Source organism: Geotrypetes seraphini, chromosome 5 (assembly GCF_902459505.1).
Source record: "Geotrypetes seraphini chromosome 5, aGeoSer1.1, whole genome shotgun sequence".
Taxonomy (NCBI): Eukaryota; Metazoa; Chordata; class Amphibia; order Gymnophiona; family Dermophiidae; genus Geotrypetes; species Geotrypetes seraphini.
The window spans coordinates 20,833,402-20,858,061 of NC_047088.1; the positions used below are offsets into that span (position 1 = coordinate 20,833,402).

General features: G+C 42.1%; 1 protein-coding gene across 3 annotated transcripts in view; it reads right to left on the bottom strand.

Annotated features, from left to right (window-relative positions):
• The window catches only part of ATG4A (autophagy related 4A cysteine peptidase), a 34,534-nt gene extending 9,884 nt beyond the window's left edge, over positions 1 to 24,650 (bottom strand). The window contains exons 1-10 of one of the 3 annotated variants that reach the window (XM_033944505.1): positions 24,467 to 24,650; positions 18,653 to 18,775; positions 14,180 to 14,251; positions 12,641 to 12,739; positions 11,772 to 11,873; positions 7,829 to 7,901; positions 6,338 to 6,417; positions 3,252 to 3,421; positions 3,086 to 3,164; positions 2,318 to 2,415 (exon numbers count right to left, since the gene is read on the bottom strand). In XM_033944505.1, the coding sequence (XP_033800396.1) occupies positions 2,318 to 2,415; positions 3,086 to 3,164; positions 3,252 to 3,421; positions 6,338 to 6,417; positions 7,829 to 7,901; positions 11,772 to 11,873; positions 12,641 to 12,739; positions 14,180 to 14,251; positions 18,653 to 18,775; positions 24,467 to 24,476 (906 nt within the window). In that variant the 5' untranslated portion in view covers positions 24,477 to 24,650. Of the gene's footprint in view, positions 1 to 2,317; positions 2,464 to 3,085; positions 3,165 to 3,251; positions 3,422 to 6,337; positions 6,418 to 7,828; positions 7,902 to 11,771; positions 11,874 to 12,640; positions 12,740 to 14,179; positions 14,252 to 18,652; positions 18,776 to 24,466 lie in introns of all 3 variants that reach the window. The other 2 variants (XM_033944504.1, XM_033944506.1) reach the window with 2 other exon arrangements.
• Between the last annotated feature and the right edge of the window lie 10 nt (positions 24,651 to 24,660).

The following is a 24,660-nucleotide window of genomic DNA, read 5'->3' on the forward strand; positions in this document are numbered from 1 at the left end:
CGCCTTTGAGAAATACTTTGATCTAATTGTAATTTGTATTTTTCCAAGAAACAATTGATATTTGTATTGTAATTTGCTGTATGTCCAGCTTTTCTCTTATTGTAAACCACCTTGAACTGAAGGTTTGGCGGTATACAAGAATAAAAAAATTATTATTATTCTCCCATCCTCAGCATCTGTCAGCCCCCTTCTTCCATCCTTAGCATCTGTCAGCATTAGCCCCCAGCAACCTTCTCCCAGCCTCCACATTATATTCTTCTTCGAAATCATTCCCTAGCCCCAGCATCTACCACCACCTAGCCCCCCTTTCTCCCATCCTCAGCCCTGCTTCCCTAGTCCCGGCATCAATCCAAGCCCTAAAATCAGCCCCATTCTCTCATCCTCCACATTTGCCAGAATCAACCCTTTCTCCTATCCTCAGCATCTGTAGATCAGCCTCCTCCCTCCTAGCCCCAATATTAGCATTAGACCCTTCCCTACCCTATCATATGCCAATATAGGATCCTTATCATTCTTTCCCCTCCTCCTCAGTCCAGCAAATTTTCCTTTCCACCTCCAAGCTCACTACTTGTTCCTCAGACCCAACACCCTTCTACTTAGCGCTATCTCTCCTACTGTCATCCCACCTATCTGTCATATCCTCAATCTTTCACTTTCCACTGCAACTATTCCTGATGCCTTCAGACATGCCACAATGACACCACTCGCTTAAAAAACTTTCACTGGATCCTACCTGCCCTTCCAACTATCGCTCCCCATCTCCTTCCTCCGTTTCTTATCTAAGCTACTTGACTGCCATTGTCTTGACTTTCTTTCAGCGCAAGCTATTCTTGACCTGCTTCAATCAGGTTTCCACCCTCTTCTCTCGCTGGAAACCGCCCTTGCTAAAGTCTCCAATAACCTGCTCCTGGCCTCTATTCTATCCTCATCCTTCTTGAGCTCTCTGCTGCTTTTGATACTGTTGATCACTGCCTACTCGTCGATACGCCGTCCTCACTTGGGTTTCAGGACTCTCTTAGTTCTTGGTTTTCTTCTTATCTTTCCCATTGCACTTTTAGAGGATGCTCTGGTGGATCTTCCTCCACTATCCCCCCCCAGGGCTCTGTCTTGGCACCTCTTCTTTTTTCCATCTACACATTCTCTTGGTGCTCTGATCACATCCCATGGTTTTCAGTATCACCTCTCTGCAGATGGCTCACAGATTTATATCTCTACACCTGGAATTTCTACCGGAAACCAGGCCCAAATTTCAGCCTGTCTGTCCAACACTGCTACCTGGAAGTTTTGCCACCTAAATTGGGCGAGGCCAGGCCTGCCCAAACCCACTCGTGGCTACACCCCTGTCCTGGATAGGTCCTTCACTATTTGACCCAGGCAGAGTAAGAATATAATTGTAGCCATGCACTGGTATTTTTCTAGGTGGGGTATTTTTTTTTCTTCTTTTCTTTATGGGTTTTTCTTTTGTTCCATCTCTGTGCACTATGGGGGGTTTAGCCTCAAGTCTCTGCAGTGCAGACCCTTCATACCCCCACCCCAAGAGTTAGAGCCTGCTATGAGGATCTTTTACCTGTAATTAGGAGCAATGTAGCTGTTGGCATCATATTAAAAGGAATTTTTTTGTATTTACTTTCTGGGTGATTGTGTGTGAGTCTGTAGTTTTATGTACATTTGTTGTCCGAAACTACAAAAGAACCCACAGGATAAGAGCAGACACCCCTGCTGTTCTAAATCAATGCAATAAATATTTATTATTCATCAGTGCTGGGCTCTGAATGGCTACTGCCAATGTTTCATTTTCTAATGACAACTAAACCGGGAATTAATATATTCAATCCTCTGGGGCCCCTCTATCATGAAGATCCCAAAGTTTTGCTCGCTTTTAAGAACAAATGTACATTAGTAGTTCAAAAAGGATATTTTAATAAATTTAAGGATGTGTGGGGGCCATTAATAAGTTATTATAATGATTAATTTGCATTTTTCCCTACTTATTATATATATTGTTGGAGGGGGGGTTGGGTTTTGAAATCTAATAACAAATTATAGAACAAATGCTATATGTTATTATATTATGTAGGATGTATTTGCTTGAATACAATTTTGGAGGGTGGGTTGGGGTTAAATCTTCTTTTTGAGAATTTGTAGAATTTCAAGTGATGTTGTATATTGATTGTTGATTTTTCTATACACTTGATGTAAAATTTAAAATGAATAAAGATAGATATATATATATATAAAAAAAAAAAAAAGAACAAATGTAATTCCACCCTTCCTCATCCCAACAGGAGTAAGCACCAGTCCATTCCACAGCACTTACTAAAGCCACCGAAGGATCCAGGTTCATGATCTTCATTCGGTGAGGGGCTCGCTGGCAGTGGTAGCTCAGGTCATGAATGAAGCCAGTTTCCTCTGAATCTACAAAAGCCTGTGTAGTGTGAGGGTCCAAGTAAATCAATTCTTCTCCTATACAGATAAATGTAAAGAGGTATATACATACACCAGACAAAAATTTGCGACGACAGCATTTCCCAGCCAGTGATCAAATGACTTAAGTACAACCCGGGACCTAATGAAAATGTGTTTGTCAGGGGTACCATCCTAAAAGTGATCTCTGATATTCTCTTGGATGAAAGAGCACTTGGGCTCAGGAGTGTTTCTCACTGAATATAAGCAAGAAGGCTCAACACACGCACACAAGACTAACCTAAAGATCTTTAACAGGATGGGGTGATGTGACCCTAGAGGATGTATGAAGGATGTCATGTGACTGACTGAAGAGGAGCCCTCAAGATCATGTTTAGCTTAACCATTGCATTACTTTTGAGTATTCCAGCCATATGGCCTTGGGTCTCAGGTCACTTAAGATCAATGCAATGGGCTAGACAGAGTACACCCTCTTCTCCGAATAGTCCAGCAGTTAAAAGAAATACAAGACATCTCTTTGCTGACAACAGGTTCGAAAAACACAGAACAGAGGTTCTGGCAATTTTGAGGCATGATCCTGCAGGCCAAGGCCATCATTAAGACAAAGCAATAGTTTTGATATATAGAAGTTGTTTTCATCAACTTATTTGTTGTTTCTTACCTGAAAATCCTATGAAATAATAAGCATTATTTGGTTTTCCTCCTAATGCTCCTAAGGACTGTGGCATCTTAAAACATTCCTATACAGGCAAAGAGAAAGAGTCCTGTTTTTTGTTCCATACAGTACTTTTCAGATTCACAGATATGCAAAGGGATTAAATTCATACCTTGAATGCAGCAATGTAGATAGGGTTGATGTGGTTTATCCCAAGTCGGAGAGGTACGATCAGCAGCAGAGGCTTCCAGCCTGTGCAATATGCAGATGCTGTCCTGTTTTTGTTAAACGCGCTACCATGGGCAGCTCCACCTGCGTAAGGAGGATACTTGCACATTTTTTCTGAGAAAAGAACAAATATCATATTTGTCTATAGTAACACATTTGCACATATTTTGAAATGTTCTCTAATTCCTTGTCACAATATTTAAAAAAAAAACCTCTTGGAACCCTGGGGCAGGGTAATTTAACTTCAGGCCCATCAGCCCAGTATCATGTTTCCAATAATGGCCAATCCAGGTCAGAAATATAAGTCCTAGTCTTAGACAATTTTCCCTCTGTTAGTGGAAGAAGAGCCAAAAAAGATTTTGCTATGAGGATCAATGAACCTTTTTTGACCAATACCGATATAAATACTCAATCAGCAGAAAAGGAATACCCCAAAACACTGATTTAAAACCAAACTATTCCTCTCTCCTATTGGTGAGCAGTGCAAGAGAAATTAGGTCATATAGGGACTTTGTCCAGAACCTCCTTGAAAGGAGGTATCGCTATCTGAAGGGAAGAGAAAACTTTGGGATATAAAAGAGGCCAACTCATCTCAGTGAAAGGGTGGATCAAGGAAGATTCATCAACCCAAGAAAGAGAAAGCCGTCTTCACATGTGTAATAAAACTCTGGAATTCATTGCCAGAGAATGTGGTGAAATCAGTTAGCTTACCAGGGTTTAAAAAAAGGGTTTGGATAATTTCCTAAAAGAGGCTTGGGGAAATCCACTGCTTTATCCTAGGATTAAGAAGTATAAAATCTGTTTTACTACTTGAGATTACTTGAGATCTAGGTAGGTACTCAGGACCTGGGCTGGCCACTGTTGGAAGGATGCTGGCTTGATGGACCTTCAGTCTGTCCCAGTATAGTAATTCTTAAGTTCTCATGTAAGTCTTCCCCATGGAAAAAGGCCACCTTATGTCTGTGTTCTGGTCCTAAGGAACTTGCTGCTCTGTGAGAGGAGGCAAATTTTCTACAAAATAACTCAGTGCCACATCACCACACCATGAATAAGTGGTACGCTAAAGGAGTGGTAAAGGCCCCACCCCTCCCCAATATCCTCTCCAAATTCTCAGGCCCCGCCCCCATCTGACACAGAGGCATGTGACAGCAGACATCACCCTTAAGGGCCACGACATCCACCCCGAACCTCCATGTCAGAGGATATCTGAGGACCTACTGCCTAATTCCAGTAAAAGCCACTGGGGCATCTCTAGGGCTGCCAACATTCTATTCAAGCAATCTATTTAATTGGGATTTATAAAATGCCTTTATGTGAGGAGATTCACCTAAAGCAAAGCAGTTACACTAGCAGCTGATGCACAAACGCAGACTCAGGATGACAGGATGCTCCGCAGAAGTCTGTTGTCTCAGAAGTCTGTCCAGAGACATGCCTTGCCTCCGTGACATGCCACACAGGAAACAAGTGGCTGACATTCGCACCAGTGGGAGAACCTCAGAAGCCAATGGTTTCCCCACCATATCAGCTCCAACCCAATTTCACGAACTGGAGAAGTTCAACATGCTTCTTGCATCGGCCGCCCTCACAATCCTTTGCAGGATAGGAGATTTCAAAAACAGAAGAGGCTTGCTATGTTCAGGCTCCACACACGCTTCCTCTTCTCCTGTCAATGTTTGAATCCGCTCACTCATCTGCTGAGAGGGATTCCCCTATCAGCATTCCCCTACTCTCAGCCTATTGCTACTGCTGGATGACTTGATAACCTTTTCTCTTTTTTTTCAATTTTTAAACATTATTTGCTCTGGGAGTAGAAAAACAAAGCAAAGACCACAGACAATACAAAAAAAAATGGAAGGGTGGAGGAGGAAGTTAAACTATCCTGCCATAGAACAATATGGCCCTCTAGGACTAAAATCCACAGGACAGAGTCCTGGTTCAATTAGGAAAAAAGGTCCATGCTTAGCTTACACATCAAGGTGGGAGGGAGAGGGGTGGGAATGGGGTATTATTTTAAATAAGAATGGGTTATTGGAAGAAGAATTGCATTTTTATTATTGATTAAATACAGGGGTAAATATTACTTTCAATTGTATGTAAGTTCAAAGTGCTTTTCTTGATTTGTTATATGTTCAGCTTCATATGTAATGCACTGTTGCTACTTGAAAATCAATAAGGATTTATAAAAAAACAAAAAACAAAGTACCTTAAATTAGGAGCTGATCCAGGATTTAAAATACCCTCTTTTTCAGCCATTCATTCCAAGCAGCTGAAAATGATTTGGAAAAACCAGTACCGTTTCTAAAATGCCAAATTTTTTTGAAATGTTTGAAAGTACAGTAGAACCTTGGTTTACGAGTATAATTTGTTCCAGAAGCATGTTCGTAAACCAATTTACTCGTATATCAAAGCGAGTTTCCCCGTAGGATGTAAGGGAAAATCGCTTGATTCGTTCCACCTCCTCCCCCCCTTCCCGTGGCCACTGGCGCTGCTCCACACACACACACCCGTGATCCGGAATCCCCCCCACTCGCATCAACCCCCCAACTGCGATCTGGCATCCCCCATTCACCCACTCAAACACATTCTCTAACCCATATCTGGCACCAGCACCAACGCACACCTCTTCCTTGTGCTGGGCCTTGAGCATCTGCGCATGCTCAAGGCCTTCTAGTTCTCGCTCTCTCCGGTGCCAGATAGGGGTAAGAGAATGTGTTTGGGAGGGGGGGTGAGTGGGGGATGCCAGATCGCAGCAGGGGAAGGGGCGACGCGATGGGGGGGCCTCGTAAATCAAGTCAAGCTCAGTTTACGAGGCACAGGTTTTGAGAATGTTTTGCTCGTCTTGCAAAACACTCGCAAACCGCGGCACTCGTAAACCGAGGTTTGACTGTATTTTGATTGAGCTCTATCTCTCGTTTCAATAAGGGTAGTAGGGGTGCTGTTCTACTTCTTTGTAAAACAGAACTATAGTTTACAGCAGAAAATAGCAAAATCAGAATCCCATTCAAAGTAAAACAGAACGCATAGTCTTACTGATATCTTCAATCACCACGGTATTGTCCATCGATACATACACCGCCAAAGAATTCCATTCATCAAACAGCGCCAGTTTTCTGTGAAATATTTGAAAGCTGGGATTAAGATTAAACGTTACCAGACCGTGTGGCATTGGCTGACCAACTCTCAAATATAGGAGCCTTTCAAATTCTATAAAACATGAATATTTCCTTAAGAAATTAATTGGAAATGAAAGGAGGATAGATGAATAATTTTGTTTGATCAAATTTCCTTTTTCAGCGCTGCTGCTTTAACATTTACATGGCAAGAAGGTAATGAACTAGGTTTGTAAAACATGCATTCAATATATCAGATCTGGGCATGAAATCATAGCACTTCATAAAGTAACTGCAATACGCTATCTAAGGAAAAGACATCATGTAGCAGCATGCAGTTATAGTTTAAACTTGCTACAGCACTTGGCTTTCTGGAAGAACACAGCAGTGGACAGTATTAATAATAATAATAACAGTTTATATACCGCAGGACCGTGAAGTTCTATGCAGTTTACAATGATTAAAAGATGGTACAACTTGAGTGGAATAAACAGAGTTAAGAGCTAGTGATAAACAGTTATTTTGGAGTAAGAATTGTACAGGTCAGCTGCCTAAATAATTAAAAGAGTAGAACAATTTTAAAAAACCCTACATAAAGTAATCATATATCATAAGCCCAGAAAAAAACTACAGCTAGACTCTAGTAACCATAAGAGTAGAGAATGACATGGGGACAAATTTTTCCCCATTCCCACAGAAACTCATTTTTCATCCCACAAGTTCTGTTCCTGTCCCTGCCCCATTCCTCCTCATCTGCACAAGCCTCAAACACTTTAAAATCATAAGTGTTCGAGACTTGTGCGGTTAAGGCAGAGCTTATAGGAATGGGGCAGGGACAGCAACAAACTGCCGCGTTGGGCAGGACAAATCAGGGCAGTAGCAGGCCGCGAAGCAGCGTGTTTAGAGTGCTGCGGCCCCTGCTGGAGTAAGGACGTTTGTTGGGACCGCAGGGTGGGAAGAGAAGAGGAGCGGCGGCAAGGGACTAAGGGAGCCGAAGGGAGGGTCGGATGGGAGGCTGAACGAGGGTTCGGGTGTGTCGGGGAGAGGAGTGAAGACACCGACGACGACCGTCCAGAGAGATTCACGCGCATGCGCACTCCTACCTGAGGTGCTCTACATCTCACGCAAAACGGATGCACGCAGGTGGGAGTGCGCATGCGCGGCTTAGCGTTTTATTATATTAGATTCCCAGCATTCTACTAAATACTTAACACAACTAATTACATTGATTAAGGGGGCATGGGCATCCTGGATGCTAATTTAGCACAGGCTTTCCTACCCTCCCCCCCCCCCCCCCCCCCACACACCTGTGATGCTGCAGCCTAGAACCAGGAACAGAACTACAACTGTGAACTAGTCTGGAATACAATTCTAGGACATTAATAGGAAATACCAGAGACACGTTACTTACTTTAGAACTTGGGCAACCGTATTTGGTCCAAACCACTCTCCTATTTTCTTCCCTTCTCCTATGCCCATCTGTGCTATTATGTTAAAAAGAAAGAGAACATAAAAATCTTTCAGGCTGTCATTTCCAGATACTGATGCTACTTGCCATCGGCCTGGTCTGTTTAGCACTTCTCCAGGCATGTCGTGTCTCGCATTTCAAGGATCAGTTCCCTGTTTCCCTTCCACTCATGTTACCTATCACATGCTTATTATTCAGTCTTTCTATTCAAAGACTTCTGGCCCTCGCACACCATAGGACTTCAAACTTCCTCTCCTAACAAAGGAAGGGAGACTTGCATAAGAATTTAGCCTTCATATGGCCTTATTAGCCTGAAAGCACAATCCTCAAATCCCCTGAAAAAGCACGTAGCAAGTGCAGCGGGCCCAAATTCCAGAAGTAAAGGACCAGGATCCCACAAACAAGGGTGTCCTGCGTATACAGGAAATGAGATATTACACTACTAAGGAAATGGGGACAACTTTTGTCATGATTTGAATTAGAGAATGACACGGGGAAAAATTCTGTCCCCGTCACTGCCCCGGACCACCATCCTCTTCACCGCCCCGTCCCCGCCGTCCCCTTCACCGCCCCGTCACCGTCCCTGCTGTCCCTTTCACCGCCCCGTCCCCGTCTTCAGCATCTTCTCCTCTCCATCCTCCCACCCCCAGCACCCTTCACGCAGTCCAGCAGCTCCCTCCTGCCGGCCAGCCATGGATTTCCCTCCCTCCCTCCATTACCTTAACATAGAAACATAGAAGATGACGGCAGAAAAGGGCTACAGCCCATCAAGTCTGCCCACTCTGCTTACCCACCCCCTGTCTATGCCCTAATGACCCAATTTCCTTATCATGACACTCGTAGGGATCCCACATGGGTATCCCATTTATTCTTAAAGTCTGGCACGCTGTCTGCCTCGATCACCTGCACTGGAAGCTTGTTCCAATGATCAACCACTCTCTCTGTGAAGAAATACTTTCTGGTGTCACCATGAAATTTTCCGCCCCTGAGTTTGAGCGGGTGCCCTCTTGTGGCCGAGGGTCCCTTGAGAAAGAAAATATCATCTTCCACTTATACACGTCCCGTGAGGTACTTAAATTTTTCGATCATGTCTCCCCTCTCCCTACGTTCCTCGAGAGTGTAGAGATGCAATTTGTTCAGTCTCTCTTCGTACGAGAGACCCTTGAGCCCCGAGATCATTCTGGTGGCCGTCCGCTGAACCGATTCAATTCTGAGCACATCTTTACTGTAATGTGGCCTCCAGAATTGCACACAGTACTCCAGATGAGGTCTCACCATGGCCCTGTACAACGGCATTATGACTTCAGGCTTTCGGCTGATATTGATATTGATATCTGCCTTGCCTTAGATGAAGCCTCTTCTCTTGTTGAAACTGGCGATTTCTACAAGGCTATGTGCTGTATTACAGCTGGAGCCTTGAAGTCGCGTCGGGTTGCCTGCTAGAAAAGACTCCTCCGATGCAACCAGAAACAGGAAGTTGCGTCGGAGGAGACTTTCCCAGCAGGCAACGCGACGCAACTTCAAAGCTCCGGCTGTAATACAGCACATAGCCTTATAGAAATTGCCAGTTTCAAGAAGAAAAGAGAAGGTAAGGGAGGGAGGGAGATGCATGGCCGGCCAGCCGGTGGGAGAGAGGTGGCTGCTGGATCGAACTCTCTTCACCGCGTGTTCATGCTCGTTCACCGTGCGTAGTAACCATTCACCGCTCCACGGGGCGGTGAATGGCCTTGTCCCCGATCTCGGCGGTGACCTTTTTTTTTGGTCACCGTTTTGGCAGGTTACCCGCGGCTAGCCGCGGGTAACAACCACCGTGTCATTTTCTAATTTGAATAGCATCCCACAGCACAAAACCTAAGCAGGAAGTGCACTGCAGTAGCTGAAAGCTTACCAACCAGGATCACATTACTGAAGCTTTGTTCAAACAGGCCACTTTGGGACTGATCAGTGAATTACGTCTCAGCAATATGCCAGCATATCAGGCATTTAAAAGGGTTGGAGCTGGGCTCTGGGTGAGTCACTGCCTTTTAAACCTCTGCTGCGCTTCTGCCATGGGGGTTTCTATGCATTGGCAGATCTTCCAAGAAGCCACAGGACCAAATGGCATGTAATGTTGCCCAAATTTGCACACTTAGGGCTCCTTTTACTAAGCTGTGCTAGCGGTTTTAGCATGCGCTTAGCGCACACTAGACGCTAATGCCAGCATTGAGCTAGCGTAGTTTTTGGCGCATAGTGCGGGGTTAGCGCGCACGGCATAAAATGCTAGCGCACCTTAGAGGTGATTTAAATGTCATGCAAATACATAAAGTGAATAAAGGTAGATTAAATTTTACAGTTTATCACCAACTCTTTTAGGGAAGATAATGACTCAGTGGATTATTTTAAATATTTAGAAATGGCTGTAGACTCTCGGTTAACATTTGACAATCAAATTGTATCTTTAATGAAGAGAAGTTTTTACCCTCTTAGGCTGCTGTGATCAGTGAAACATTTTTTTCATTGATTTCTAAGCTAGATTATGGCAAAATAAACTATGCAGATATTACAAAATTGAATCTGAAGTGACTACAGACCTTACAAAACATAGCAATTAAGCTGCTGGACAATGCCAGCAAATACGATCACATTACTCTGTTATAAAAGCACTATCATTGGCTACTGGGATCCTTTAGGATTACCTTTAAAATCTTGAAATTAATAAATAACACATATTGTAGGCAGCATTCATTAATACATGCCTTCCAGAATGCTGAGGTCGTCAGAGGGCTACAGAATTGTCCTACCATATAGAATCAGGTAGATGGACAAGGAGGGCTTTCTTTTGGTTAGAACTATTCCTCTGGAATAACCTACGTAAGAAAAGTTAAAGTGCTTCTGAAAACTCTTTTGTGTATCCAGGCACCTGCAGGGTATTGCATATGATGTAATATATATGGATAAATGAGGAGTATGTATTATCCTGAGTGACTGCATTAGTCTATCCTGTTAAGAATGGAGTTCCTATTTATTTTATCTTATTTTGATTTATTATTGTGTAATTATTTTACTTTGTTTTATAATAAAATATGTATAACATATTGACTGTAAACCACTTTTAAGTAAAACAATATATCAAATATAATAAAACATACAACACATTTTGAGGAAGCAAAAATCTTACCTATAGCTCCCCAAGATATAGTGGAAAGATTTGTATAAGCATATTTGCAAACCTGCTACCATGTATTTTAATGCTGCATTCACAGCTGAGCTGCTTTGCACAATTTCCTTCACAGTAGCTCACTTGCATGGAGTTTGGTATTTAAATATACAAACGCTAATGTACATATGGAAAAGCACCATTGTGTAGGAAAGATGAGGTGCAAAGCAGAAATCTGTGCCATAACCACGGGTGGACCTGGGACCACCCAAACTTTGCATTCCCTTAGTGTGGCTGGAGGGAATCCCCAACCCCACCAGCTGAACACTTCCTCCTGGTTGAACACTTGCAACCTGCAAGCAGTATGTCCAAGATGCCACCATCGCTACTGCTTCTCCCCTACCCATCTGCATGCATGCGAGTGGAGACAGCAGTGCTGGTAGCTCAGGGTCACTGCCGCCAGCTGCCCAGAATACAAGTGCTGTGGCTGTGAATTAGTCTTCGGCTGGCGAGACTTGGGTGCATCAGGGCAGGGTTGAAGTTTTGGGGCCCACTCTAAATCAGCTGTCTGCCTACACTACTGGAAAATGGCACATGTGTGTACACACACACACAGGCAATGCTTTTTTTCGTGTATTCATCTTTGTGAGTTTGAGCAATGCTTAGCGCACTGTCCTCTTAGTCTGCGATCAAGCCCACAATAAATCAAAGTGCTAGTTTCAAAATACACATTCACTTGCGTGGTCTTACCCATTTGGTGAATGGAATAGCAACAATCTTTTCTGTCCAAGAAACACTGTAAAATCCTCTGATATTCCTCCGCTTGCTCTTTCTGTTTCTCCCAACGCCAATCTTGTAGAAGAAAAAATAGATTTATTCTACAATTCTGATTGCTGTGCAAGTGAGCTAGCAAAGAGATTATATATAGCCCATTTAAATGATTTATTGTCAGTTCTCCGATATACGGCAGCTTTTGGTTCCACAAAGTCCTTTCCTTAATCAGGGAAAATTCATCCGAACAGCAGAAAGTTCCAGCTCCAGATGGACCCTGGACTGCAGCACTTGTAGCATATTAAGTGCCAACTGAGCAGGGGTACACTTTTAAAACCCTGCTTTCAAAGCAGAACAGAACTCAGAAATGGAGAGAAGTTTAAGGACAACCTCTCAGCTAGGAAAGAAAGGAGGCCAAAAAGGAAACTGCTGGAAGGAAATTAGCAGAAAGACTCCCATGCAGCACACATGTGTTGTACTGTCCACCCTTTGGCCTAACACCATTTTGACTGGCCCTTACTAGTCATTACCATATGAACGGTATGGGGTAATGTGGTGGGTGACCACAAATGACTCCATGTGGAGTTTTTCAGCTCCCTCAACATTCAAGGTCTTCCCCTTCTCTGCTTCTAAGTAGGATCTTTAAATATCAGTCCCATTCCTTAGGCAATTACCATATGGCTGCTGCAAACCAGGCTTCTAGTCAGACACAATGTCTATGCATGATAAATTTGTATATACTGGTTCATGAAACTATCACAGGTACAGTATACACACTACAGATGGACCCAAGCATCTAAGAAAACAAACAAATATCTAAGCATTCCTTACAAAATGATGTTACTCACCTCTTCCTAAATGTCTGCAGATCAAAGCCTGAGCCAGCATCATCTGACCACATCGTAACATGCAGCCCCAGCCAGTGTCTGAGGAAGGACCTGTTCCTCCTGTCAACAAGAATGACTGCCATGAAAAAATTACATTTCTTTTCAAGGACTGTGTACAAAAATGAACCCAAGACTCTGCTCAGGACTCATCTCACCCTCCTGCTTATCCTTCAATAGGGACACCTGCTCCCACAGCAGATCTTGGAATTTACTTCTGGGGTCACATCCTGGATTAAGAAAAGAAACAAACCTCTCTCCCACTATGGAAGATGATGTGTCTACTATTATAAATTAAAACCACTATTGATGCTTTCCAAGCCAGTGGGCAACTGTTAAACTAATACCACTCACTGGCTGGCAAAATTCAAAAGCCACCTCACTGTCAGCAAGACAATCATTGATAGAATTTGTGTGCTCATCTCTTGTACATGCTATGCACTTTCCTATGGTATCAGGATCTCTTCCTAGCATTCACAGTCTCCTTTTTCCTCTCCATGTAAATGCCTTCCACAGGCCATCTGCCCAGGCAGCATTTAGGGTGCTAAAGGCTGGAAGAATATGCCTTTATCTCTTCTCCTTGTGGTTCATAGGGATCACCACTGTCATGGAAAAGTGCCTTGCTTCTCAGGAATCAATGTCACCTGATCCCAGTTGGTCCCAATGAACCTCTGATGACTAACCCACAGAAGACCCAACTTGTAGCAAAGAATACCAAAAATATATACATCATATGTAGTTTTGATTTTGCTGTCAAGACAATGGTTAAAGAAACTGGAGCATGCAATGTAATTCTATAAAAATCATTTATACATTCTGACCACTTTTCCCAAGCTTGTTTATGACATAATTAAATCCAAATACATGCTTTTAGAGGAACTGCTTGTTTTTTAAATTAATCTTTATTAATTTTCAAATGTTAACAGTGCCATACAATGAATTTAAACAAACACTACACAGAACGCACTTTAAATACACAAATAATTCAAAAAACAATCATTTTCTCCCCCTCCCCATAATTAATAGAAGTACATATTTAATTTCAATAATAAAGATAATTGTATAGCAAACAATAATACATTCCCCTCCCCCACCCACCCAGCCTGGATGTGTAAGGAAGTCAAATAAAAGGAAAGGTACACAACAGTTCTTCTGACTCAATAAATGCAGTCAATGGGCTCCACATCATTTGGAATGCATTACTGTAGAGAGAGGAACTGCTTTGATTTACATGGTACAAATGATTCACAGAATAATGATTTAGAGCAGTGGTTCCCAACCCTGTCCTGAAGGACTACCAGCCAGTCAGGTTTTCAGGATAGCCCTAATGAATATGCATGGAACAGATTTGCATGCCCGTCACCTTCATTATATGCAAATCTTTCTCTTGCATACTCATTAGGGCTATCCCGAAAACATGACTGGTTGGTGGTCTTCCAGGACAGGGTTGGGAACCACTGATTTAGAGGGCAGCATTTTCCAAAGGTAGTAAAGGGCACTCACCAATGGGAGAGAACTTTTTTCTGTAAGTAAACCACAATCGAGAACTTGTGTCCAGCAACAATTCAGACTTTTCTGCAATTGAAAAGACATTGTTCTGGTACTAGTTTCACAAGAAATACGTAATTCCTTCTTCTAGAAAGAGAAACTTCATAGGTTGCAGTGCTGCGACATACCCATTTGTTTTAAAATGCAAAACCTTAATTTGCTATGAACTGCAGTAACGCTTGGATAGTCAAGAACAAAGGGCAGCCCATATCTTACTGCTTTATTACATGGTAGCACTGAAAACAGTGGTGTAGAAACTAGTCCTTGAGTGCCCCCTATCTTGTCATAAGAGGGATACATTGGACTGAATGGGGCTAACTCAGGGGTCTCAAAGTCCCTCCTTGAGGGCCGCAATCCAGTCGGGTTTTCAGGATTTCCCCAATGAATATGCATTGAAAGTAGTGCATGCACATAGATCTCATGCATATTCATTGGGAAAATCCTGAAAACCCGACTGGATTGCGGCCCTCAAGGAGGTACTTTGAGACCCCTGGGCTAACTTGTTCAGATCATCTAATGCTGGTATCCCTACTGCAAGAATCCATTTAAAAGAGGAATTTATTTAATTTTTAAATATTATGTTTTATAAATAAAATATTAAACCTATATAACTTTTCTCAATGAAAATATATTTGCATGCACTGCCTTCAGTATAAAGTTATAAGATTTTAATATCTTACTTATGAATCGCAATATTTAAACATTTCATTATTCCTTTCTTTTGCTCTCTCCTTTTATTTGGATTCCTGCTTTACTTTGGTGTGATCTCTGTGGGAATGCACTTCATCTTTTGGCGTCTTGTATACTGAAGGCAGTGCATGCAAATATATTTCATGAATCACTAGGCACTTTGGTAATAAATGTGAAAGAAGGATAGTCGTATACACTCTCAGACACAATAGGACATAATCCCACTGCTAACAGTACTTCTTTCAAAAATGCTTTTATAATTGCGTCTTTGGGTCCTCAGAGGGCCACCACACACTCAAATCATTTCATTGTGTGGGGCTTTATGCTCCCATTCGTCATTGGGCCCATACTTCTTATTTAAACTTTTTAAGGTAATGTTGAATATAAATACTAAAGTACTTAGCTTTAGGTTAAACGTTATTCGGGGGGGTAGAAATATCCGCCAACATGTTTCGCCCTTACAACTCAGGGCTTTATCAAGACTCCCTCACCCGTTCGTTGTGTTTAGCTAGCGACGTGATGGTGGCAGTAAAATGATTACTAAACACAACGAACGGGTGAGGGAGTCTTGATAAAGCCCTGAGTTGTAAGGGCGAAACATGTTGGCGGATATTTCTACCCCCCCGAATAACGTTTAACCTAAAGCTAAGTACTTTAGTATTTATATTCAACATTACCTTAAAAAGTTTAAATAAGAAGTATGGGCCCAATGACGAATGGGAGCATAAAGCCCCACACAATGAAATGATTTGAGTGTGTGGTGGCCCTCTGAGGACCCAAAGACGCAATTATAAAAGCATTTTTGAAAGAAGTACTGTTAGCAGTGGGATTATGTCCTATTGTGTCTGAGAGTGCAAATATATTTCATGCATATTCATTGGGGGATGTTCTGAAAACTTAATTACCTGTTTGAGCATCAAATGACTAATCTTAAGAGGTCACTGACATTTTCTTATACAATTCAAGACAAAAGCAAGTCTATAGATAGGATCAGAGCATCATAATCTCCCTTTTTCTGAATTTTATTTTGGCACATTTCTCCTAGAAAATGATTACTATATATACTTGAATATAAACCTAAATTTTGGGGCCCAAAAATGTGGATCTCGGTTTATATTTGAGTCTTCCCTCTCTCAGACCCACCACAGCCCTCTCCCCGGGCCTACTTTAAGCTCTGCTGGTTGAGTGGTGAGCCAAGGCAAGAGCGTTGTTCCTGCCCTGTGCAGTTTCACTACTCAAAATGGCTAACATGAGTTCTCACGGTGGTTGCTATGTTTATTTATCACCTTTTCATGAAGTGATTCACCCAAAGCAGTTACAATACGTTGAATAGCAATCAGGTACTCTTAAGTATTTCTCTATCTATCCCTGCAGGCTCACAATCTGTGGTACCAGGGGCAATGGAGGAATTAAGCAATTTGCCCAGAGAGGCTGGGATTGAACTCACAACCTCAGGGTGCTGAGGAAGCGGGTCTAACCACTAGGCCACTCCCACAGTAATCTTGCATGACTTCCCATGGCTTTCAGTATCACCTCTATGGTGATAACTCACAGATCTATCTCTTTACACTTGAAATCTCGACAGACATTCAGTCCCATGTTTCAACCTGCTGGTCTGACATTGCTACCTGGATGTCTCGCCGCCATCTAAAGTTAAATATGGCCAAAACTGAGCTCATTATCTTTCCACCTAAACCCGTCTCTCCTCTTCCCCTGTTTTATCTCTGTGAACAAACACCCTCACCCTCCCTGTCTCATCAGCTCATAACACGGGGGCAATCTTTGACTCATCCCTGTGCTTCTCTTCATAATAATAATAATAATGACTTATTTTTGTATACCGCAATACCACAAACAGTTCAGAGCGGTTTACAATGTAAGAGACTGTACATTTACAGTGAAGATACAATGTAATCGAATGTACTATGCAGTTGAGAGCAATTTACAATGCAGGGGACTGTACATATTCAGCATAGGTGTTAATACACCGGAAAACAAAGCAGATTTACAATGCAGGAGACTGTACATATACAGCAGAGATATTTATACAGTGAAGATACGGTGCGAGAGACTTAAAGAGTAAGATACAGTGCAAGAGACTGGATAATGCGGTTGTAGCGGTTTACTATGCAAAGATAGTTACCTATCCAACAGACTGCCAAAACCTCTCTACAATATTGCTAAAATCAGACCCTTCCTTTCTGGAAGCACTGCCAAGACTCGCCTAGACTACTGTAACCTATTTCTCACTGGCTTTACCATCTCTCTCCCTTTCAATCTATTCGGAACTCTGCAGCACGCCTCATGTTCCACCAGTGGCACTATGCCCATAAGGCTCCCTGTTTCTGTATACAGTTCAAACTCCTCTTACTCTTACTGACCTACAGGCGTATTTGCTCAGCAGCTCCTCAGCAGCATCTCTCTTCTCTTCCCTCACTACCGTCCCCCCTCCCCACCCACTCATCAGATAAGTCTCTTATCTGTACCCTTCTCCTCTATGGTCAAATCCAGACTCTGTCCCTTCTACTTTGCTGCACCGTATGCCTGGAACAAACTGCATGCCTCAGTACTTCAAGCTCCGTCTCTGGAATATTCAAATCTAGACTCAGAGAAAAGCCTTACTGGGTCAGACCAATGGTCCATCAAGCCCAGTAGCCCGTTCTCAGTTCCAAACTCCAACCCACCTTCTATCACCAATATCTGTCTTATTTCCTCTGTAATTCCCCCACTGAGCACAGTGGATTGATGCACCTTCTTGTCCAGTTTGTCCGTCTTGACTAGATTGTAAGCTCTTTTTAGCAGGGACTCTCTCTTCTATGTTTTGATGTACAGGACTGCATATGTCTAGTAGCACTATAGAAATGATCACTAGTACTAAGTAAGTTTGGCTTATATTCGAGTCAACCTTTTTTCCGGGGAATAGAGTTACCTCGGTTTATATTTGGATGAGTTTATATTTGAGTATTTATGGTATATGTATTCTATTTATTGCACTAAACTGCCTCTCTTTTTATTTAAAAAAAAAAAAAAAAAACTCAGACAATTTTAAAAAGCATTTAAGCCTGTTAGCATCAGCTACAAAGTTCATAATTGCATAAATGCATTCAGCAGTACAGGGTTTTTGGATGACAGGAAGGCCCCGATTCTATAAAGTCCACCTAAAGTTAGCTGCCAATATCGGCACCTACCATACTTTAATTGAACAGACTTAATGAGTGCTGATATTAACACCCAACATCTCACAATCAGCCATAATTGGGACACAAAAAACGTGAGTCTATAAAACTTAGACGCCTAGCCCAAAGCACCTACACTAAAAGTGACATTGTTAGGGGCAGATTATGGGCTTATTTTTGAGTTAGGTGCCTCTTTGTGAATTAGGTCCCGTTAGACTTCGATATCGAACCTAACTTTAGGCAAAGAAAGCCCTGGCATAACTGAGCGCCTGGGCGCCTACGTTTAATAGAATCAGTGCCGATATTGGCACGTAACTTCAGGCGGACTTCATAGAATCAGGGCTGAGGAGTCTGTAACAATCACAGGACATCCTGGATATTGTACTTTAGAATGCACTGCAACAGTTTCTTACAGTTCCATGTTATCAACATTTTATATACCTATTGGGATTCCTTCATTCAAAATTAAAATACTGAAATTGAATTACAATATGCATAGGAAAGTTTCACATCCCAAATCAAGAAAATATTCTGCAGACAATGCATAATGTTACATATATACCTGCTTTAACGTAATACTGTAGTCCCAGGATCCACACAGGTTCATCTGTTTCAGGAAATTCTTCAAGATAATCTGAAAAGCCCGTGATCTGGTTCTCGTACTTGCATAAAACTGAATGTAAACCTAAAATGTTCAAATAGAATTTCAGAATGCTGACTTACTTGGTACTATGCTATTCTATTGTTATAGCTCATCCTTTGACTTTTTAGGGTAGCCTAGTGATTCAGCACTACTAAGTCAAACAACTGGGACCTTGCACTCAACCAGGTTACTACTTGTGTCCCTCACAACTGACTGTACCACCACAGAAAGGTGGTATATCAAATCCCTTCTACTTTCCATCACAAGCATACATGTATGATCAGTGCCTAATTTTTATGTGGCTTTGAAAAAAAATGAAAGCATTTTTTTTCTTCATCCCTGTCTGATTATATTTATTTGGATTTATCCGGACTTCATCTTTGCTGTTTATGCTTTATTTTCTGATTTTTTTGGGTGGTTTTTATATTCTGTAAACCATATTGATCGTTTATTAGGAAAATAGCACAAAAAATGAATATAAATCCTTTTTCAAAGCTGCACTACCGATTAGCAGCACGCTGAACGCAGAGAAACCCATTCTATTTCCATGGGCTTCTTCACACTGCACCGCTAATCGGTAGCGCAGCTTTGTAAAAGCAGCCCAGAATGCATTAAAAAATAAAATACAAAGGAGCCTAAAAATTGGGGCGGCATTAAGCACAGTTCTATAAAAGATAGAATCACGCTTGGTGTCAGCATGTGTCCTAATATGTAGGCGCATCCTATTTATGCCACGGTTTTCTTGGCCTAAATGCCTGTGTCTAAGTTGTGCGCATAAATTCTATAATCAAGCACATAATTAAAAAATAAAACCCACGATCTGCCACTGACCATGTCCACAAGCACTTTGGACAAGACACTCAACTTTTATGGAATTGCATGTACCAAGCTGCATGCAAATATTCAATTAGCTTCAATTATGAATTACGTGCCAATTATACGCACTAAGGCACACTGATATAGGCACCTAACTTTAGCCAGAATTTATAGAATTTCCTGAAATTGTGTAATATTTTTCCCAAAGTGAAAAAGTGTGGAAAATTCTGTAGCACTTTGACTCACAGAGCGCAGCGCTTTTACATAAGAACATAAGCAATGCCTCCGCTGGGTCAGACCTGAGGTCCATCGTGCCCAGCAGTCCGCTCACGCGGCGGCCCAACAGGTCCAGGACCTGTGCAGTAATCCTCTATCTATACCCCTCTATCCCCTTTTCCAGCAGGAAATTGTTCAATCCTTTCTTGAACCCCAGTACCGTACTCTGCCCTATTACGCTCTCTGGAAGCGCATTGGCTAAGGCTCTTAATATTTGCATCTCCTCTTCCTATAGGCTAAGGCTCTTTGCACCTGCATTGTGATGTCATAGAGCTTTATGGTTATAGAAACCTAGAAACATGATGGCAGATAAAGGCCAAATGGTCCATCCACAGCATCCACTATCTCCTCCTCTCCCAGAAGAACATAAGCAATGCCTCCGCTGGGTCAGACCTGAGGTCCATCGTGCCCAGCAGTCCGCTCACGCGGCGGCCCAACAGGTCCAGGACCTGTGCAGTAATCCTCTATCTAAACCCCTCTATCCCCTTTTCCAGCAGGAAATTGTCCAATCCTTTCTTGAACCCCAGTACCATACTCTGCCCTATTATGCCCTCTAGAAGCGCATTCCAGGTGTCCACCACACGTTGGGTAAAGAACTTCCTAGCATTCATTTTGAATCTGTCCCCTTTCAACTTTTCTGAATGCCCTCTTGTTCTTTTATTATTCGAAAGGAGACTTCTTTGCCTATTTATTGTTGATTCTGTTTGTCCTATCCATTCTGGTTTTCTGATACTTTGGGCTCCTTTTACAAAGCCGCATTAGCGGTTTTAGTGCGCGCTATGCGGCTAGAACTAACGCCAGCTCAATGCTGGCGTTAGCGTCTAGCACGGCCGGCAGTTTAGCGCATGCTATTATGCGCGTTAAACCGCTAACGCGTCTTCGTAAAAGGAGCCCTTTGTGTACCAATACTAGGGACCCCTGAGAAAGGAGTGTTTCTTCGAAACACGGACCATGTTGGGTCTGGTCCACAGCAATATTGGGACCAGTCGGGTTGGATATATAAACATTTTTTATGCAGTTTATGTACTTTGTTTTTAGATTTTTATTTTTTGTCAATTAAATAAATTCCAGCACCCTGTACATTTCTTGCAGTATTGTTTTTGTTTTGTTAAATTCTGTAGCACAGCAGGCTTAAAGGAAAAGCAGACTAGTATGACAGAGAAACAACACCCCCCAAAAAAGATTTGGCATTCTAAACTTTTGACCAAGACAACCAGTTGTTACACAGCTTGTCTAGCTATTAACTTTTTGAAAAGCATGCAATTTAAATGTAGAGCAAATCAATAAAATGATTTTTTTTTTTTTTACTGTTTTGACCAAAGAATGATGGTTGTCGTCATAGATACCAATGTTTCAAAATGATCAGGTAGTGTTAAACACAATACAAATTATTTGTCCCTGTACCCAAACGTGAAGCTTGTTAAATATTGGGGAATGCTCAGCAGCCACAGAGCTGGCTCTTATGACTGTTGCCTGTCCAGATGGATAGAAAGAAATAAGCTCAACCTACTGAAATGGTGAAAAAAAAAATTAATCACCTGGCTGCATTCAGTTAAGGCACCCTATATCTTTTAGATAGATGCAATCATCTCCAGATAAGTTAAAGCAACTTTTTGATTGAGGGTTGCAACTTTTTATATTGATTGTTTCTACTCAGGAATCACAGCGACACTTATATTGAATGTTTCAAAAGTTTCTCATTGCACTGAGCACTTTTTATCATATAAAAAGAAAAAAATGATGGTGATTATTAGTTATTTAGAATTTTATTATGTATGATGTTATTATTATATTGTATGCTGAGTACCTATTGTGTAAACCGCTATGAACTGCTGGTTAGGCGGTATATAAAAATAAAATTACAGTAATTAGTAACATTACCATGGAAGATGGCCGCGGTTGTGGTTTACTGAGCAACTGCCCGCAAACCTTACCTTAGGAAAACTTTTTTTCTAGCGATTTTTCACCGCAGATTTTTGACCATGCTAAAGAGGAGAGGAAAGGGAGTCTTTTCGGCCTCGCGGCTTCCCGGAATAGCCTCCTCTGGTAATATTGAGGAGTTGCTGAGATGGATGCAGGGCGCCATAGGAACGTCGGTGTCGCCCCCGGCTGAGACACTTCCTGGAAACGGACTGGAGGCATCTCTTCGGGCTCATGCGATCTCGTTGAGCCCCGACATAAGAATCCCTCCTCCCAACCCTCGAGCCACCAGTTCCCCGGGAGTGGAGAGGCAGCCGGAAGTCGGCATGAGCTCCCACCCAGAGGCTGCAGGGAACGGCGAGACAAATACCGATTCAGGCTCGCACGGATTGCAGCAGAGCCTGAGTGCACATGAGGACATTACATCGCTGGGGCCAACCCTGACACAGGAGGAACGGAGAGGAGAGGATCCTTTGGCTGGTGAGCCTAATTTCTTACTATCAAACTTGCAGACTTTTAATATTGTAAAGCCCCAAGAAGTTACATTGGAGGCTTTGTGGGATTTGACTGCCAATTTGGTTAGAACAGTAAATACTAATCATCTTCAAATTGAGGGGAAAATAAAAACTCAAGAGAAAGAAGTTCTTCAGATAAAACAAGACCTGGGAGAATCTAAACTAGATATCCAGAGTATTAAAGATCAACTTAAATCTTCCAAGTTGCTTCAGGATACTTTAATTAAGGACAATATAAATCTAAGAAGGAAGATAGAGACATTTGAAAATTTCTCTAGGAATAATAACTTAAGATTGATTAATTTTCCACGAGTTTCAACAGTGACTCCAAGAGAAATGTTAAAGCGGTATATGCTGGAGATATTGGAAGTATAGGAAGATTCATTACCTCCTTTCACCCAGGTCTATTATCTACCCAATAAAAATCAGGATCTTCAAGAAAAAACTCAGGGACCAATTGATGTATCTGCTTTACTTGAGCTATCTGATAAAGAAGTTGCAACACCTGCTACATTGATTGTGACCTTGGCTATTACCTTGGATAAAAATTGGCTCTTGAGACTATTCTTCAAAAATAAAGAGAAAAAGTTTCTTGATTTAAAGATACAGATGTTCCCAGATTTGGCAAGAGAGACACAGAGCCGCAGAAAGGAGTTTCTATTATTAAAACCTGGAGTTTTGGCTCTTGGGGGAACTTTCTATCTTCGTCATCCCTGCAAATGCATAGTTCAATATAATTCTCAGAAATATGTTTTCTTTGAGCCAAACCAGTTGACGGCCCTTCTCTCCTTGTCCCGCCTGGAGAAAGGGAAAGAATGAGGGTTTCAAGATTTTAGACGCCTGTACATCAGTTAACCACGTACCAATTATCTGTAATTAATATTTCTTTATTAGTTCCGTTTATTCTACATCATGGATCATATGGTGGACTTGAGATATTATACAATATTTGGTTTCTATGTAAATTTATGAGGTTTCTTTTGTTCTTTTGTTGTAATCACTTTCTGTACAAGATTTATCTTGATTTGTTAATTTGAAATTTATAAATAAATTAAAAAAAATTAAAAATTAAAAAAAATAAAATAAAATTACAGTAAAACCTTGGTTTGCAAGCATAATTCTTTCCAGAACATGCTTGTAATCGAAAGAACTCATATATCAAAGAGAATTTCCCCATAGGAAATAATAGAAACTCAGATGATTCGTTCCACAACCCCAAAACTTTAATACAAAATACTATATGTGCTTGTATTGCAAGACCTCGCTCATTTAGAACACTCATAATAACATAGTAAATGGCAGCAGTACATCCAATTTGCCCATAAATTATACTCATTAAAAAATACATGATTAGATTAACTTGTCTCTTCTTTGATATTTCTGGGCCGTAGACTGTAAAGTCTCTACACTCTTGCAGTTGTGATGTGTGTATACTGTATGTATTTGAATCGCAAGACATTACTTGTATATCAAGTTAAAATTTAATCAAATGTTTTTGCTTGTCTTGCAAAACATTTGCAAACCAAGTTACTTGCAATCCAAGGTTTTACTGTATTATTATTATATTATTATGTTGTTTTTGGGTAGTGACCGGGTGAAAACCTAAAGTGAAATCTAAAGGTTATTCCCCAGAAACTGATAATTCACCTTCATTATTTAGTCAATTGATTGCTAACTCCAAGTACCCTGGGCAATTTCTCTTGTGTGCTCTTAGCTATTTTTGACTCGTTCCTACATTTGCATAATTTGGATGCAACAATAAAGGTGCTGAGCAATCCCCCCCCCCCCCCCCCCTCTGAATTGAGCAAACACCTCCTGTGGCCCAGGAGGGGTCTTTTCCATTGGGTGTACCATCCGCTCCCCCGCCTGCAACTTCTTTGAGCGGCTTATTTAGTCACCGTCTCCGGGACGGTGACGTGTAGGACTCACGAGGAAGGGAAAAAAAAAAAGTTTCTTTCACATTCCCGGAGTGTTTAGCAAAACAAACACGCTCAAAAACCTCAAAGCAAAGTGCTTTCAACGACAGCCCGGGAAAGACCCCCCCAGACCCCCCCCCCCCCAAAAGAAAGAAAGGCGCTGCACACCATCCCCATCCCCCCACGGTGACAGGAGCCCAGTTTAACAACAGCAGCTTGTGCCACCCTGTGCTGGGGGGGGGGGGCACGGTCCAGCCGGCTCTGGGACGAGGGACCACCGTAGCCTTTACCTGCCTCCATCCTGCGACAAAGACCGGGAGGAGCGGTCCGGGCTCCCGCCGCACAGCCCACCGACGGGCGGCGCGCAGGTTCCACCGAGCCGCCGGAAGCGGCTGCCACTCACTTCCTCTCTCTCCCCCTCCCCCACATCCTCTCGTTGCTAGGGAACTACGTTTCCCAGGGAGCCACTCAGGGACGCCCGAGC